Below are 18,189 nucleotides of genomic sequence, written 5' to 3'. Positions count from 1 at the left end.
TCCTGACCTGCCTGCTGCTCCCCTCAGCAGTATACTTCTTCAATCTGCCTGTTCTGCCCCCCACTCTGGTGAATCCTCTCACCTACCCTGCACTTCTGGCCTGTACCCCAGTTCTGTACCATAAATAAATAAATCTTTTTAAAAAAAAAAGTCACAAAAAGAAAAAGTTTCAAAAAAAAAAAGGAAGTGTTGGTTTTAAGTTTACAATCACTGCTCTCATGAGTCACAGGCCCCAGATTAACATCCCTGCTAGCCCACTCCCCTTAATTTTAAGGAGGAGGAAAGCAAAATCTATATAGAGATGCTTGCTCAAGACAGAATTAATGGCAAAACAGGATTCAGAAACCAGGCCTTTTGGTGCCCAGTTGGTGGCTTAGCTCAGCACTGCCTGGTAGAGCTGTTTAACCTTCACACAATGCCTCAGGTCTTCAAAGCCAGCTTGTGCACTCCTGACAAAAATCCAGATCTTTTTTTCTCATCTGCTTTCTACACAGAGTTGGCCTCAAGAAATACTAGCTAAGGAAGAAAAAAAAAAAGTGAGATCAATTCAGACTTTGGTTCTCATGAGTTAATTAAGTACTTGGCAATGACCACTTAGGCTGGGCCAGAGCAGCCTGGGGCAGGTTAATGTGTGTTTCCCATTGGAGGCAGGCACAGAGTTAATTTCTCCACTGGTTGATTAAGTTCTACTTTGCAGGGAATCTATGGTTCTCCCCATGTAACCTAACACTGGGTTTTGTGGACTCTAGCCAGAAGCCTGGCCTCAGACAACAGCTGCTCCCACCTCACTGTGTCTTTATACCTGGGGAGGGCAGCAGGTTGTGAGGCCTGCCTCTGACTATACAAAAAGCAGCTGCTAACCAAGGCCCTCCAGGCAGATTCCACCTAGTAATTTATCCTAAAGGAGCTGAAATTCTGGACTTTGGATGCTTAAGCTTAATTATGTTAAAAAAAAATTCTTGGGCTCTTCTCAGACTATGTTGTTCAGATACTATACGGGGCTTAAGGCAATGCTGGAAAATGGGTTGGCTCTATCATCCTGGGTAAATTGCATCGGGCTTGGGAGTCCACTCTGTCACTAAGAGCTCCTGCATCAGGACTCTCTGATTCTCTCGTGTTTTATTTTTTGGTGTCTACACATGCTACTTTGTGGGAGAGATGATCTCTCTCATATATACCTCAGCTCCTCCCCACTTATCCCTGGTAGATGTCAGTGTCTGGGCTGGCACTAAGCCTCGTTCTCCCTGAGCACACAGTGCAGGCCTTCTCCTCTGGGAACGGGGACATGGCTGCTCGCTGCCAAGAATACTTTTCCCCCAGGAGCCTTAGCACGATGCATCTGTAAGAAAGGGGCAGTAGAGACTGAAGGCTGCCTCGAATGTGGGGAGGACACAAACTGAGGTTGGGGTGACAGTGAGACAAGCACAGACGCTGAAACTGAACTGAACTATGATGTTATCTGCAGCTACTGCAGCATGAGTGCGATCCCTGGCCAGGGAGCTGATACATGTACATGGCCTGGGAGACCTCTCCTGTCTCGCCCATTGCTCCCCTCAACAGTATATCTCAGTCAATCCACCTCTTCTGCTCCCCACTCTCTTGTGAATCCTCTCACACACCCCCACACCTCTGGCCCGCACCCCAGTTCTTGTATGCATAATTTTTTTTTAGAACACGTCACAGGTTGGGGTGACAGGCAAGCACAGATGCTGAGATGTCAGTGAGGCAAGTTCCAATCTGGTGATGCTACCATGGAATTGGGGCACAACACTCAAAAAGGCCCTGATTATTAGGCCTTGCCCTAATAATAACAATAGCTACAGTGTGTTAAGAGCTTGATGTATGCCAGGCATTATACTAAGTGCTGTATAAACCTTATCACATTGAGTTACCACATGTCTTATGAAGTAGAGAAGTTGATCTCCACTGTAGCCATTAGGACATTGAAGCTTGGGAAGCCTGTCACTTGCCTAAGGATAATCAGTATCAATCAATCTAACTCAGCTCATAGATAAAGCCCTTGCTCTCATTGATTTATCCTCCCTGGTCACCTGCTTGGGAGAAAGGGAACTGGAAAGGCAAATACCAGATGCTTTCATTCATATGTCAAATATAGAAAAACAGACAAAGCCAATCAACAGACAAAGGGCCAAAACAAGCCCTAAGAGGGTCCTCTCTGGTGGTGCAACAGGTTAAAGCACAGCACTATGAAGTTATCTGCAGATACTGCAGCATGAGTTCGATCCCTGGCCAGGAAGCTGATCCACATGGCGTGGGAGATCTCTCCTGACCCGTCCGTTGCTCCCTTCTGCAGTGTGTTTCAGTAGATCTGCCTGTTCTGTTCCCCATTCTGTCTCTGTCTCACCCACCACACCTCTGGCCTGTACCCCAGTTCTTGCATGCATAAATAAAAATAAACCTTTTTTAAAAAGTTATTTTTTGGGCTCTCCCTGGTGGCGCAATGGGTCAAAGCATCACACTATGAAGCTCTCAGAAGCCACATTAGCACGAGTTCAATCCCTGGCCAGGGAGGTGACCCTCCCTCTGCTCCCCTCTGCAGTGTGTTTCAGTAGATCTGCCTGTTCTGCTCCCCACTCTGTCTCTGATGAACCCTCTTACCTACCACACCTCTGGCCTGTACCCCAGTTCTGAAAGCATAAATAAAGAAGTCTTTTAAAACAAACTTAATTTCTACAGGATTGGTATATATCTATATACCCAGGGTACTTTTCTATTACACACTTATTTTTAACCAGAGTGAATATATACCATTTAATGTTCTGTTTCATGCTTGATTCTTTTAACATGTGCCAGACATCTCACATGTCAATTTGTTCTCTTTAATGAATATATTTATTATGTGTCCAGATAGATAAAAATTTATTTTTATGGCCTTATTATAGTCATTTAATTTATTGCTAGTTGCCCAGATAGCTGGAAATACCCTTATATCCATATTTTTATATATTTATCTAAATATTTCTGTAGGATAAACTCCAAAAGTAGAATTGCTGAGTCAAAGGGAATTTTAACAGATACTACAATGTTGGAACAAGCATAAACACCTTTTCAAATGTCTACTTGCCATTCTTATGCCTCTTGGGTAAACTTCTGTCCACATACTGTTGATTTTATGCTCAACCTGGAGATGAGTGGAGCTCAGAGGGGCCAGGACTGGGCTTCTCAGCACTCTGCTCCCCTGTGCTCCCTGCACCCACCCAGCCAGTTCTGCCTCTCAGATGTCCACAGAGCCCCCAAGAAATGACTCGTCGCAACCACGGACCCAGCTGAACCTGGACCAGACAGCAGAGTTTCTGAACCTGTGTGACCACCTAGCACTGTGACTCACCTCCACCCGGGGGCATCAAGTCAGAGTCCCTCCCCACCTGGTTCCTTTCCCTCTCTAAATGGAGGCTTCCCCAATGCAAGGAGAGGGTGGCACTTCCAGATCTAAAGCTCTGAGAGCCTAAATCCATGGAGAAGGGGGGACCTCACAGGCAGGAAGCTAGGGCAGGGGCTTCAAAGCATTGCCAAGACAGAGATACTTACAGATGCCAGGGTCGTTGCAGGTGAAGGTCCCATCCTCAGGGACCAGGTGGGCATTGTACCTCTGGTTGGGTAGCACCTCTGTCATCTCCCCTGCCCGCTGCCGCTCCCCCATCTTAGTCTTTAGGAAAATCCCGAAGCCGATGTCCGCCCCGTCTGATGCAAACTGCCACCTGCAGAGGACAGACGTCCATTCAAACATGATTGTTTTGCCGCCAGTGATACTTACGCCCCAGCCACACCTACCGCTCAGAGGCTCGGCTCTCTCGGCAGGCCTGGGTTTCTACCTGAGGACACAGCCAGGGAAGAGGATCTCATACTCCACTTGGTGAGAGGAGCCACGGGAAATCTGTACGTTGTGCTCATACTGCTGTTTCACCTGGTCTCGCACATAATACTTCTTGGGGATGTCACCCCCGTAGTTGATCTAGAAGCCGAGTGTAGAGTGAGCTGGAATGCACATTCGAGCCGGACTTCCCAGGCCTCCTCCAGCCCCTGGCCACCCACCTTGGATTTGCACTTGGGGTTTCCATCAGGGTCAGTCATGGTTCCCCCATACTCCACAGGTATCTGGTCAGGGCTGATATATTTCAGTAAAACCTCCTTCCAGTTTGCTGGCAAGGGAGAGAAGGAAAGAGAAAAAAACAGTCACAATCAGGCAGTTTCAGTCCAGCCCTGGCAGTCTCCACGAAAGAGCAGAAAGAAAGACACCTGGGCATTAGAAGTCTGTGATGTGTGCCCCACTCTGCAGAAAAACCAGGAGGCTCCATCACCCAGAGACTGCTCTGCCCTCAGGAGACCTGGGGTCCTGTCCCAGTGGCCTCTGGTCAGTCGAGCAACTTAGGCAAATCACTTTATTCTGAACCTTGTTCCTCCAGCCTTCAGGGTTCTGGTGGGAGTGAGGCAAACTGAGTACTTGAGAGGGTTTTGTAAACTGTAAAGTGTCTATGCAAATGAGAGTGAATCATCACTCCTAGGAAGGTGAAACACATTTGAAGTGCAAGCCGGACACGAAAGGCATTCTCACAGAGGGGAGGGTGAGCGCAGGCAGGGACCTGGAGTCATGAAGTCTGTCCTGGGTACACAGCCGTGTATGTCTTGTCCCTCCACTTCCCGCTCAGTGGTGACTACTACGTGCATCACCGGAGAGGTATCCTTAAGTAAGGGCTCCCCTGGCTTTACCCCAGTCACAATTTCCCTTCTCACGTTTGAGACTGTTTAAAGGCCAGTGACTGGGCTCTTGTTTTTTGAGAGCCAAGTCTTTTCCTGATTAGGCATATTTGACTTTAGCTGAGAACAAACAATGCTGAGAACCACTATTCCCAAATTCCTAAACAAGTATCAGCCAAGGACAATATTTGGTTATGGGAAACCTTTCCATGCTGGCTATGTAGTCTATATACAGGCAGCAATTTCAAGTCATGGGGTTCAGCCCATCTCCTCTGCTGCTGGCTGGAAACCCACAACACCTGTCCTCGGTCTCGCAGTCCTCAGATTTCCTCAGATTCTCCAGCTCATGTCAAGACTGCCAAGACCATACAGGCCCGGCGGTCTTGACGTGATTTAATCTGTGCTGCTAAACCGCAGTGGCCAGCCCGGAACGAGCTTCTCTCCTCTCCCATCGAAGATCCTGTACCTTTTCTGCCCGAGGTGGGTTTGGTTGAAAGAGTTTCAGGTGTGGGAGGGAGAACAGACTGAGCCTCCTCCACAGCTCTGCTGCCCGGAAGCCTCACCGACTCACGCTCAAGGTGGGCGGTAGCAGCAGAAAAAACAAGCCAGCAGAGCCTTTTGCTTGGATTTTGTATTTCTTCCCCCGGCTCAGCTGGAGCATTGGGATGAGGCCAGGAGGATTCTTCCCATCTTGCAGGGAGAGTAACTGAGGCAACAAACTGAGCATGGGTTGCAGCTAGAGCTAGGCGGAACCCAGAATCCCTGTGCCTGCTCCTCCCCTCAGCCCCTCCCCCAGGGGCCCACCAGGCATTTGGAAAATCTCCACTTTTGCTGTGTTGCCTGTAAGTGAATAATGCCTATCCCCAAGTTCAGTTCCAAAGGTGGCCTGAGTCTTCCATGATTCAGCCCCAGTCCACCTTTCTAGACGTTCTCCTACCACTACACCTAATATTCCAGCAAACTCCACTCCTTCGGCCCCTGGCAGGCTCAGCTCCTCTGGGGCCTCCTTGCCTGGCTCCCTCATGCCCTGAGGTTCTCCACGCTGCCCGACAGGTCCAGCCCTGTTGACCTGCTTCCCTGTCAACTTCATCAATCACTTGCTAATCTCCCTAATCTCCAGCCTCAAGTCCTCTCCTAAGCTTCAGATTCAAGTGTCCCCAACACCGGTATATCTCACACTCCTCCAACTCAATTTCCAGCCCATTTTTCCGGTTGTTTCTCCAGCTGAACTAAGGTGTCACCAGCTACTCTGCCTCTCATGCCAGGAACCGGGAGTCCATTTACATTACATTTCTCTTTATAAATCAGCTGAGTTCTGAGGCTTTTTTTTTTTTAAGTAAATTGGTTCTGTTTGGCTTTTTTTTTTTTTAAGATTTATTTATTTATGCATACAGAACTGGGCACAGACCAGAGGTGCAGGGGCGGTGAAAGGATTCACCGGAGACAGAGTGGAGATCAGAAAACGCAGACCAACAAAGTACACTGCTGAGGGGAGCAGCGGGAGGGTCAGAAGAGGTCTGCTGCACCATGTGGTCACCTCCGGGGCTGGTGGTTGAACAGGCACTGAAGCAGCTGCGGCCAGCTTGCAGTGCTGCGCTTTACCCCGTTGCGCCACCAGGGAGGGCCCAGGTCGGAGGCTTTGCTTCCTACATCTTTCATCCATCCTCTCCTCCCTCTCCCACTGCCACCGTCCCAGCCCAGGCCTGCAGCACCTCTTGCATGAACGACAGCAGTCGTGTGCCAACTGGTATCTATTCTTCACAAGCTTGCCAATGTGTTGTCTCAATTTCAAATCTAATCCTGCTCAGGACGACCTGTTGAGGACTTTTCTCCAGTTCCCGTCCTGCCATGTCCCAGCTTGTCACCGGGGTGCCGAGGGGACTGGCTCCTGGCTCCTGGCTCCTTCTCCTGTTCGTCCCTTGACACAACAGCCACGTGCTCTGCAGCACCGCCTGTGCCATGGCGTGAGAGGTCTTTGCTCAGTGCTGTTCTTTTGCCCAACACCTTCCTGCCTTGCTTCATCCAGCCGCCTCTTAATCACCCCATAGCACCGGGCTGAGGCGGCTGGCTCCGCCCTAGGTCAGATGTGGGGAGTACCTCCGCTCACGCTCCCCGTGCACCTTTGGCGTGCCCTCGTTCACGGCTGCTCACCTGCTGATAAACACCTGTTTGTGCCTCCTTTCCCCAAGGGGACTCTTCAAGAAAGCTTGTCCCTTCCTCTTCAAGAAAGCTTGTCCCTTCCTCTTTGCAGCCCTGGCACACAGTCCCGGGCCTGGCAACGCTGGGTCCTCAGCGATGAAGCCCCTCCTCGTTGACCCTAACAGAAAGCAAGCTCTCTGCCCCTGTGACCTCCTCTAGACCCTTCTAGCGGGCATAACTTTCTCTCTAAAGGTCTTTTCTCTCCTGCTACACGGCAAGCTCCTTTAATGCATTCCACTTATCCTGAAACTACAATGCTGAGCCCAGTATTTTCTTCTCGAGGGTCTGAGAGAAAGCCTTCTTAGGAAGAGCGAGGAAGAGTCCAGCCAGGCCCAGCTTGCTCCTGGTTCTACTGCTACCAGTCCAGCAGAGGGAGCCTCACCCTGGTGGTCACAGCCATGGCTCAAGTGCCACCGCCAGTTGGGTCATGGATCATCCTGCAGATTCGAAGAGCATCTGAGCTACTCACCCCCCAGGACCATGATCTTCTTCCGAGTGTCCTCACTCAGGAAGGGTTTGACGAGGTTATAGGCCACAGGAAATAGCTTGGGAGCTGCAACAGAGAGCAAGCCATGTGAGGCTGGTGGACCACATTCTCTAATGCTTGGGGCCCACGTGGGCAGCCCAGGGCACCTCTTTGAGCCCCAGCTTCCCCGTCTCTACAGTGGGTATAGTAGAGTGAGCTAGGTGGCTCAAAGGAGATTAAGAATGCTAAAAGTTTCGCAAACTACAAAGTGGCCCACATATGTCGAGCATTGGTCTTTCGAATGTGTCCTTAGATCGCCTCTACCGACTCTCCTAGTCTGTCCCAGGGAACTTTTTGGCTGCTCTTTCCCTACTGGCTTCATCACTGGTAGTTCCCATCTTACCTTTAATAACAAAAAGATGCTTCAGTGTTTCAGGATAGTTTTCCTCAAACATGCAGAGAAACTGTGGAAACAAAATCACTGAGTCCTGTGGGCTCAGAGCCCTGTCCCAGGGTGAGGCCCTGCTCCCTCCAGGCTGGGTTCTGCCCTGTCACCTCCCCCACCCCACAGGGCACCACTCCCCCTTCCACACACCTCCCAGCCCTGCCCCTGACCTCTCCATAGGCCTCCACAGCAGGCTTCCAGAGGTGCTTGAGGCCAAGCCCCTCGCAGTCATAAATCAGGGTGATGGTCTCCACCTTCTTCCCCACCTGCAGGGCAGGCAGAGGTGCAAAGAGTCACATCAGCCTGCCCCACTGCCGATGCCACCCCAACTGAGGGCAAACGCTGATTTTGCTTCAATCACCCATAATGCAACTGATGTACGCAGGGCCACACCTAGGGTTTTTCAATGGAGATAATTGCTCCGGGCCAGAACTGTGGCCTGGGTAAGTCACTCTTCCTGCCTAGGTCTCTGTTCTGGTCCAGTGAATGATGGGTGGATCGAGATTACATCTGAGGCCCTCTGTTCCGCAGTGTGACCTGGCAGCCTCTTCCCACGGCCCTCTTCCCAGGGCCGTGTGTGCTCAGTCCATGGGTCTGGTGTGGCCACTCACCTCCCTGACCACCCTAAGCCTCAAGCAGGCATGCCCCCCTGCACCCCAGCATCTGCACACACTAAGCTCTCAGTGAGTGTTTGTGGATGACGTGCTGAAAGGTCCCCACATCGTGGTGTGAGTCCTTACAGCACTGAAGAGGAAAGGGGGGGGAGGAGAGTTTGCTCCTCAGCCTTTTCTCAGTAATGGGAGCAGCGGTCCTTGCTTCTCTGAACAGAGTTAAAGAAGCACAGACTCAGCTCACTCACACCACTGTTACCACATGTGTAAAGGTAGGGTGGCCCCGGACAGAGACTTCACTGGGGATCATAAAGAAAAATACCAATAATAGAGTATGTTTTTATGAAGCTAAATTGAGTCCATTTAAAGCCTTGCCCTTTCGCCTGAGATTAAGCTGTTTGTGTAGCTTTGGGGTGAATTAAGGCAATACCAGCTGGTCATTTCATTTAAGTCCTTACTTGGAAAAATTAAAAATAATGACATGTCAGTCCCTACACCTTGGAAACTGCACTTGGCTATAGATCCCAACAGGCCTCCACCTGAAGCTGTGCTTAAACTGTAACCCCTTGTGACAGCCCCGCTCCAGCTTGAACCCCTCTGCTGTGCTTCGCTCCCTCCTAGCCCTGACAGTGCACTTGCCTTTCCCGTCTGGCGGACACACTCCTGCAGGAGCAGCTCGCAGTCCCGCATCTTGGTCCTGAGCAAGTCCTGTTTGGTAGCTGATAAGAGCAGCCCCTTGGTATCCAGGGGTCCGATGACGTCATACCAGATGGGGCTGCCTTCCAGGTCGTAGCCACACATGCCGCCCGACAGATACTGCTGGATCACCTGAGCCGCGACAACGAGGAGACACCCCGTCAGCTGGCCCAGGGCAGCCTCCCCTACCCCGTGCCCCTGGGCCTGCTCTGGTTCTCCCTCCACGTGGATCCCCATTGTGGGCGCCACTGGGGCTCACGTGACTTGTGAGGATCCCAGCTGGGCAGGCCCAGGATACCGACTGCAGGTTGAGACATTGCATGGGGGAAGAAGCATCATCTGTCCTCACCTCCGGAGGCTGCCAGTTTATGATGTTGTCAATGTCCTTTTGCTTCCGGAACTCCACATGCTGTGAACACACAATTAGGGAATTCAAACAACAGGGGTACGTGGCTTGACAGGCAGCCAGAAATAGGTGACAGCATAGTCAGACGCCAGGCCACCGGTGGGTCCCCAGAAGGCAGCCGCAGGGATGGAAAGATGATCATTCTTCGCCGCCCAGACTGTGGACGCTGTGTTTCCCGGGAGGGGAGTGCATTTTGTCCCAGAGGGTCAGCAAATACTCAGTTATGTCACACCGGCCAAAGGCGGTGTGGGGGTGGTGGGTGGGACGGACTAAAGAAGCCTGAGCACGGTGTGATTCTGACGGCCATGGTCAGAGGGACTGTGGCCTTTGGAGCCAAAATGGACCTCACCTTCCGCAGCATGGCTTCGGACTTCTGCAGGTCGAAGTTTCTTGCTGCAACAAGGAAACATGGTTAGGGTTTGGCCAGCAGACTGGGCAGCCAAAGCCAGGGAGACTTCCTATTCCCGTGTGGGGCTGGCTCTTCTCCGTCACTGACTCTCTCCAGTCCCCCCCTTCCCCCACAGGAGTTACATGAGTCCTCCACTGAGCCCTCTTAGAGCTTTGTAGCCCCTGGGTCGCTGGGAGAGCAGGTGAGGCCGCATTGCAACTGCAGGGTCAAAAGAGTCTTACCCTGGGCCCTCTCTGGTGGCGCAGTAAGTTAAAGCGCAGCACTATGAAGCCAGCACAGCCACTGCAGCATGAGTTCGATTCCCAGCCAGGGAGCTGACCCACGCGGCGCAGCAGACCTGTCCTGACCCACCCACTGCTCCTCTCAGCAGTGGATTTCAGTACATCTGCCTGGCCTGCTCTATCCCTGGTGAAACTTCTGACACGCCCCCCCACACACACACATCTGACCTCTACCCCAGTTCTGTATGTATAAATAAATAAATCTTTAAAAACAAAAGTTTTTACCCTAGTGGGTGCAGTCAGGTGACGGGTTTTATCTCCTCTGAGGGAATGTGAACCCTGGGCCCCCTTATCACTGAATCTTCCCCTTACACAAAGTTAATCTACTCCATAGTCCTGAGAACTTGATGCACAGTTCAAAGATGAGCGTAGCTGCTCAGCCATTTGGGGTGGAGCTGGCAGAACAGCTCATTAGGATGGACGGGGAGGTGAGCGTCCAGTCAGCCTTGCCATCTCCTCAAAGGAACCGGGCACACCCTAGTGGGAGGCAGAGCGCGCTCCTCCCGGGCTTCCTGGGAAGTTTCAGCATTAGCGATCACCCAGGCCCAACAAGTTACCCTGCGCAGACTTAAACACAAAGAGCTCACTGCCTCGCCCCCACCAAAGCCGCCTGCTCCCAGGCAACCAAGTGGCCATTTGCACACGGGTCTCGTTGTTATGAGCAGAGAGCCCCTCCAGAGACACTCAGAGAGGAAGGGGTGTGTCCTCAGTCACCGGACAACCTGCCCGATACTAGCAGGTTCTGACCTACTGAGAGTGTCCCCTGCGGCTACCAAGTGGCTCCTTCTGGGACCCTGTGGCCAGTCCCCACAGTTCGGTTTCAAATCTATCCAAACTTCCCTTGGCTCATGTCCAGTTTGCAGTGACCCTCTCAAAGTGTGCCACTGTGAGCTGAGCACCGCCCCAGGTGTGGGCCACCCTTCTCCAGTGAAGCCTCAGAACTTTCTTGACAATCGCCACACCCCTAACCCAGTAGAGCTTACAGTCAACTGAAACCCCCAAATCCTTTACACCTGTGCTGCCACTAAGCCTCCGTCCCACGTGTGCAGAGGAGGTTCTCTGGTTCCATTCCTATCAAATTTCACCTTGGTACAGTCGGCTTCCTTCCATCCTTTAAAAAACAGTTGAGGGCCCTCCCTGGTGGCATGACAGGTTAAAGCATCACACTATGAAGCCATCCGCAGCCACTGCAGCATGGAGTTCGATCCCTGGCCAGGGAGCTGACCCACGTGGTGCAGCAGACCTCTCCTGTCCCTCCCACTGCTCCCCTCAGCAGTGTACTTCAGTACATCTGCCTGTTCTGCTCCCCACTCTGTCTCTGGTGAATCCTCTCACCCCCACCCCACGTCTGGCCTGTGCCCCAGTTCTTGTATGTGCAAATAAGTACATTTTAAAACACACACACACAGAGTTGGGGCCCTCACTGGTGGCACAACAGGTTAAAACGCAGCATTATGGAGCAATCGACAGCCACTACAGTGCAAGTTCTACCCCTACAGGGAGTGACCCACATGGCACAGCAGACCGCTCCTGTCCTGCCTGCTGCTCCCCTCAGCAGTGTATTTCAGTCGATCTGCCTGTTCTGCTCCCCACTCTGTCTCTAATGAGGCTTCTCACCCCCCTACACCTCTGGCCTATATCCCAGTTCTTGTATGCATAAATAAATAAATCTTTTTTTAAAAAAAATTGGGATTCTAGAATCCAATCAATTGTGTCATCTGACCTATGAACTGTCAGTCCCAGCTATGTGTCTTCTATGGATTTGATCAACATCAAGGTCTGCTGACAGCCATTGGACTAGGGCCAGAAAGACTGCCCTCTGGACTGCCATCAGTCCCTTAATCACCACTCCTGGGAGGAGCTGAGCACATTCCATGAAGTCAACCCCTTGCCTACACCCAGAGGGTGCATCTGGATATCTAATCAGGGCCATGACCATCATCAGTGGACACACGCTGGCACCATTCAGCAGCCTCACTCTTGGGAAGTTCCTCCCGACTGTTCCCCCTTCTACACCATCATGGCAGTGGGGCGCAGCTTTAGAGGAACAAAATCTGAGTTTGCGTTTAGCTCTTCCATTTTTAACCTGTTGGCCTTGAACAAGATACTGCACGTCTGCTGAGTCCTCTAAGGAGCTAGAAACACTTGGAAGATGCCTGGCAGTATCTCCTCCCAGTGGGCAATCCTAGGTGGACAGTGGAGTCTTTCACAGGCAAGACACTCCTATTGGGAGGAGAGCCACTATCTGTCTACAGAACAGGAGTAGTAATGAACTGTGAGCCCCCTTATCTCAGAGATGTTCTCTAGTTAACCTTTAGGTATAGGTTAGGTCAGGTCTTTTCCAAGAGCCCCTCCCAAGTCTCCACTGGCCCTGGCGGCACATTGCCTGGTACCTCCCGGACTTCCGAGTCAGGCTTCTTCAGGGCTCCTGCTGCTCTGGTCTGGGGCAGCTCCCAGCAGGACTCAGGGCACCCCCAGAGCAAGCAGCTAGCCACCACTTCCGGTCTTATCTTGCCATCCACCCCCCCACGCCCCCTCCGTGGGCTGCCCTGAGTTCAGCCCAGTCAGGGGGAGTCTGTGGGGGTTGGTGTACCTGCTCTAAAAGGCTGGGGGTTGAGCCCACATGTGGGGGAGGGAGAAAGAGTAGAATCCCAAGTTTACACCTAGGTTTGAGAAAGACAGCTTGCTGGATGGCTTGCATCTTGAAAGGGTTCCTTAAGAATCAAAGGGAGAAAGAGAAAACCTTTCTTAAAAAAAAGGGGGGGGTGGTGGTGGGAGAAGAACCAAATACCCTAATTGAAATTCTCAGTAGAATCTGACCAGGCCTGAGCTCCTGCCCAGGAAATGAGGCACAAATAAGGCACAGATGAGGCACTTCCTGTATTTGAGGAGGCAGAGACTGGCTTCAGGGGGTAGCTGTGGCTTCCTGGAGGCTTCCCCCCAATTCTGCTCTGCATTAGTGACCTTTCCCTCTGAGCCTGCTTCCTAGCAAATGAGGATGACCACACTTGTCAACGTTCCTGGGAGCAGGGAGGCTGTACCTGGTCTGCGATCTTGGGGAACTGTCAGGCAAGAAGGGGTATCCCAGGCTGGGGAGTTGGGGGTGTCTGGGAAGCCAGCGGCCGAGACCCTAGACCAGCCTCCTCTTCATAAATGGGGGCCGTGTTGTATTCCAACAGCTCTCTGAAATCATGCTCTGTGGCCTAGCAGCAGCTCATAGTTGGCTTGATCATCTTGCAGCTGGCCCTTTAAGGTGGCTGCTGCCATCTTCCCACTCTCCCGCCACCCCCTCTAGCTACAGTCCTCTAGCAAATGCTGGGCCAAAATATCCTCCAGCCTTGGACTGGATCCACAGGCACCCCCACACTACCCCTCCACCTTCTCCGGGTGGGCTGGGGAGGTGGGTTTCAAGCTGCTCAGGGGACTTCCGAAGGCACTCAGGGCTCCAGGGGCCCTCCTGGCTGTCTCTGCTCTGGGGTGTCAGCTAGCCACCCCTCTACTATGGAGTAGAGGGGCAGGAAAGGGAAATGCACCTCCTCACAAGACCCAAGACTCCTAGGGGGTGTGTGTGTGTGTGTCTGTGTCTATAAAAGAAGCAGCACGATTCAGACCTTCATATTTGTGGGTAGGAGTCCACCTTACAACTTCATCTCTGCTAACCTAACACAGTAAAATGTTCTCTATTATTTCTGTGTCTGGTAATAAACTTTCTATAAAGAAAAAGTGTGTCAGAAAACGCAGACAGGGTGGCACATGACGACTCACAAGAGAGGAAAAGAGAGACAAGAACAGGAAGATCTCAGGTCTAGAGACAAGGGGGTTGAGTTGACCCCGATGCCGGAGGGAATGGGTGCATTTATTTCATCACCAGCGCAGGGCCCTGTCATGTCACATCTTGCAACAGGCGGGCACCCTGTCTCATCCTGCTCTCTGAGAGCAGCCTGGGGCAGATGCTTTGTCCCTGACCCAAGTGATACAGCTGGGGGTGGGGGCGTTGTGGGCAGAGCTGGGACCAGATCTCAGGGTCTAGGCCTGATGGTCGTTCCAGGGCAGTCTTATCAACAGCGGTCAGACCAAACACACCCCCACACCAGCGTTCCCCTAGCACACCACCCTCCTGGGAGCCCCTAAACTGCTGGCAGCAGGGATCCTGCCATCCCAACAGGCCACAGAGAGACTGGCCTCCCCCGGGGCCAGAACTCTGCTTGTAAACTAGCCTCTGACTGCCCACGTGGCTGGATTTTTCTTCCACCCACCGGCAGAATGGATTTATGGAGTGGACAGGAAGGGGCTGTGCTGGAAGCTGGCCCTCCCCTGCCTGCGCTCAGTACTGAGGGCTGGGGGCGAGTGTCTTCACTCTCTGAGCCTCCGTGTCATGATGAGCCCAACGGAGGGGTGAGGTGATGCGATGGCAAGGGCCCCCTTGCCTCTTAAGGTCGAGTCCTCCAGATGCGCCGACGGCCGGGAGAAGGGTTCCAGAGGCTGCCATTCTGCTGCCCGGAACACATCCTTGCCCCAGCCTCCCACCCCTCTTCCCTCACCTCGGAGCCAGCGCAGGAGAAAATAGTCATCTGGGTTCGGCAGGGTGGGCAGCACGTCCTGGACATTCTCCCGAAACTGTAGGGAGAGGCAGCTGGGTGAGTGGCAGGGCCGACCCTGACCGCCCTCTGCCCCGGATTCTCAGTAAGGGCTTTTGCTGGACGCTCGCTGCACACAGGTCAAGGCTGCAGACACCAGCGGAGCTCCGTGGGGCACACTCCTGCAGGTGGGAGGCAGGTGGCAGGGGAGGTGGGAAGGGAGTAAGTCAAGGCCCCTGCCTCACCACACCGCGTACTTCCACGCTCCAGGGCGGCGGGCAGATGTGATCCCAGCTCACTGGGATCAGACGCTCCGGGACAGGCCACAGTAAAAGCCATCCATTTCCCAAGCGTCCCCTGCGTGCCAGCACTGAATTTGGCACTTATCTTATTCACCCCTCACTCAGAGCCCCTAGAGGTAGTACTGTCCCCATTTTATAGATGAAGGAATGAGAGCTCAGAGAGGCTAAGGAACATGCCCAAGGTCAAACAGCTAGTAGTCAGCGGAGCTGGGATGCAAACCCGAGTCTGAGCAGAGTCTGAGGCAGAGCACGCCTCCTCCCCCAGCACCTCGGCCTGGCCCTTAGTAATGAGACTGGTGAACACCGCCTGGGGGCTGGGGCTGGGAAGAGGGTGGCTGCATTTGACTTCATAGGGGAAAGTGGCATTTGAACTAGAACTGAAAGACTTCAAAGGCAGCAGGAGGAGGGAGGAGGGCAGCCAGGTGGAGGGGACCGATCCATGGAAAGCCGCCGTGAGGGAGGAAACGCGAGCTGGACAGTGGCTCCAGGGATGACCACACCTCCCACTGCTCACTGCTCTGTGAGCATACCCCCCCGCCCCCGCACACGGCATGTCCTGCTCCCAGTCGCTCACCTTCCCCTAGTGACTGACCTATGACATCCACATAGTGCACCAATGAGGATGGGCCACCTCTGCCTCTTGCCTGGTCAGCTGGCGACTCAGCCCATCCCCCCAAAATTCCCAGCACCCTAAGGAAACTGCTCATCCAGAGCAAGATGTGAAGTCACCTCTCACCAAGGACCAGACCCATACCCCGGTTTCCAGCGCAATCACCCCTAACCCCTCCTCTGCCTCACTTCCCCTGCAGGTCAGCAGTAAAATCTGAAATCGCCCTCTCTAGTCTCCCTAGCATAAGGAAGGCCCAGCAGAGTCCAGGCCCCACTGCCATGGCAGGAGACTCAGCCCCCCACTTTCACCCCCTTTCCCAGCAAAGGAAAACTCTGGAGGCTCCATACCTTGACAGTGGACCCAGTCCCTGGCTCCAAGAACAGTCAACTTCCCCTCTCCCGGAGGGTGACTTTCAGTCGGCTGGGAGGGGTCCAGCCCTGGAACCCGGTTCCCCTCCTTGGCCCAGGGGCCAAGGCAGGGCCAAGCTTACCTTTCAATCTCCTGAAGCGGGAGAGAGGAGGGCTGGCCTCAGCTCAAACTAAGGCCAACCCAGTGAGTTGCGGGTAGGACCCTAGACTTCACAGTTGAAAGTGTTGCCTTAAACAGCGGCCAGACCCATCTCATTTCATTGCATCAAGGAGCCAACAGAGAAGAACAGATTCTGCCCAAGGTCACAGAGCAGCTTGGGGCTTAAGCCAGGGCTACACAAGTGTCTAAGGAGCTGTCCAGGGCCCTTTCCATCCAGCCACTGACCCCCGCTAGAGGAAAATCTCCCGGAAATGGGAGGAAACCTGGGGCCCTGCCCCCCAGGGCCTTGCTGCCAGTCTGGAGAATGAATGTTGCCTTTGTGCCCTCAGCTGCCTCCCAGGCTTCCAAGCAACCACTTCTTCCCAGGTGGCACCGCCAAGGGCTCCTTCAGCGAGGAGACCCGGGTGACCAAACTTCCCAGGGCCCCTCGGCAGGCAGAGGGAGGGAAGAAGGGAGGAGCAGGCCACCGGTCGGGGGCGCCAGGTGCAGCCGCTGCAGCTTCACCTGCGATCCGCCGCCGAGGACCAACGCGCGCCCCCCACCCCGACACCCCCCCCCGCCACCCCCCATTCCTCATCCATCCCCCCAGCCGCCGGAGGGCGAGGGCCAGGGCCCGGGCGGGGGCCGGGGCGGGTGGGCGCTCACCTTGTCCAGCAACTCCTTCTGCTTGGCGCTCAGATCGCCAACTCTGCCGCTCATCCTGGCTCGAGCTCGGAGCGCAGCGACCGCAGCGGCTGAAGAAGCAAGGAATGGGCTTGCTCTCCGGCGCCGGAGTAAAGTCCCAGCCTCTTGCCGGGGCCGCGCGGCTGGCTGCCAAGCCCCGCCTCTTAAAGGCTCCAGAGAGGCGGGACCCACAGATGCGCAGGGCACCCGAGCCTCGACTTGCGTCCCCACCAGCCTCCAGAAGTCGGAGACCTGGGCGGGAGCGCGCGCCGCACCGGCTTGAGGCCAGTGAGCACCAGAAGAGCAGGAAATCTGGGTTGTGGTCCCACATTCACCCTTAGCTCACAGTGTGACCTTGCACGACTCACCTGAGCTCTCTGGGCTTTATTGTAGCCTCCTCCTAGGTGCCTTCAAAGAGTTCTTCTGAGACCAGTCCCCCACCCCCACGCAGAACGCACAACTCCTTTCAAGATGGTAGGGAGCTTGCCTGGTGCCTCTGTGTGCACCTGGGAGTAGGGTGAGGGGTATTGGGGGGGGGGGACACCAGATCCCCTAAGCCTGGACATCACCCTGCCACGGGGAGCTGAGGTTCGGGCTGTTTCTCTCTGGTACTTTCTCAGTCTCCTCCTGTTCTGCCATCAGTTTTGAACCAGCGTGGCTGCCAAGCCCAGTTTGGACCCTTCCAGTGTTGACAGCCTTCCGGGGGTTCTGTCTTCTGAATCTAGCCTTACCAATCTCTGCATTCTCTAAGCTGTGACACCATGTGAGCCAGCCTAGAGTGCTGCTTCCTCTCTGGAACACAGCAGAGCCCTAAGTCGTCCACTTCTTTCCGTGCAACTTCACCTGTCCGGATGGCAGCTTTTGCATGCACTAAATGGAGGTGCAAAGTATGGACTTCAAGGTAGACTGAGAGGATAAAGAAGCTAATGTTCGCAATGCACTCAGCGCAGTGCCTCGCCTCACACAGGGTTTGCCTTGAACAGTTTGGACTTCCTAGCTCATGCTGCACAGCCCCCCACTTTGCTGCCTGTCTGGCCAGGTTTTCTAGTCCAGGAGATGCAGGGTGGACTTGGAGAAACCACAGTGAAAGCCGTGGCCCAGTGGAAACAGGTCTGCTCTCAGCTTATGTGTTTCCCTTGCTCATGCCCAGAAGCCAGAACTATGGATTCAGCCTAACAGCAAGTCTGACCTGGGAGATAAACTCCCCAGCAACTACTGCCCAGCCACCCCCTGGGCCAACTAATTGCCCTGCAGGCCCCAGACCCAGCCTCTTCCCCAGA

General features: G+C 53.7%; 1 protein-coding gene across 1 annotated transcript in view; it reads right to left on the bottom strand.

The window, feature by feature from the left end:
- The window catches only part of SEC14L2 (SEC14-like 2 (S. cerevisiae)), a 19,785-nt gene extending 2,787 nt beyond the window's left edge, over positions 1 to 16,998 (bottom strand). Inside the window, exons 1-11 of the mRNA XM_004690902.2 lie at positions 16,892 to 16,998; positions 14,771 to 14,846; positions 9,889 to 9,932; positions 9,483 to 9,542; positions 9,077 to 9,265; positions 7,997 to 8,092; positions 7,785 to 7,845; positions 7,385 to 7,468; positions 4,054 to 4,160; positions 3,834 to 3,973; positions 3,550 to 3,719 (exon numbers count right to left, since the gene is read on the bottom strand). Coding sequence (XP_004690959.1) covers positions 3,550 to 3,719; positions 3,834 to 3,973; positions 4,054 to 4,160; positions 7,385 to 7,468; positions 7,785 to 7,845; positions 7,997 to 8,092; positions 9,077 to 9,265; positions 9,483 to 9,542; positions 9,889 to 9,932; positions 14,771 to 14,846; positions 16,892 to 16,945 — 1,081 coding nt within the window. The 5' untranslated portion in view covers positions 16,946 to 16,998. The remainder of the gene's footprint in view (positions 1 to 3,549; positions 3,720 to 3,833; positions 3,974 to 4,053; positions 4,161 to 7,384; positions 7,469 to 7,784; positions 7,846 to 7,996; positions 8,093 to 9,076; positions 9,266 to 9,482; positions 9,543 to 9,888; positions 9,933 to 14,770; positions 14,847 to 16,891) is intronic.
- Positions 16,999 to 18,189: the final 1,191 nt, after the last annotated feature.

This window comes from Condylura cristata, unplaced genomic scaffold (assembly GCF_000260355.1).
Source record: "Condylura cristata isolate star-nosed mole 26May11 unplaced genomic scaffold, ConCri1.0 scaffold00029, whole genome shotgun sequence".
In the NCBI taxonomy this organism is placed as follows: Eukaryota; Metazoa; Chordata; class Mammalia; order Eulipotyphla; family Talpidae; genus Condylura; species Condylura cristata.
This window is presented reverse-complemented; position numbering and strand designations above follow the sequence as displayed.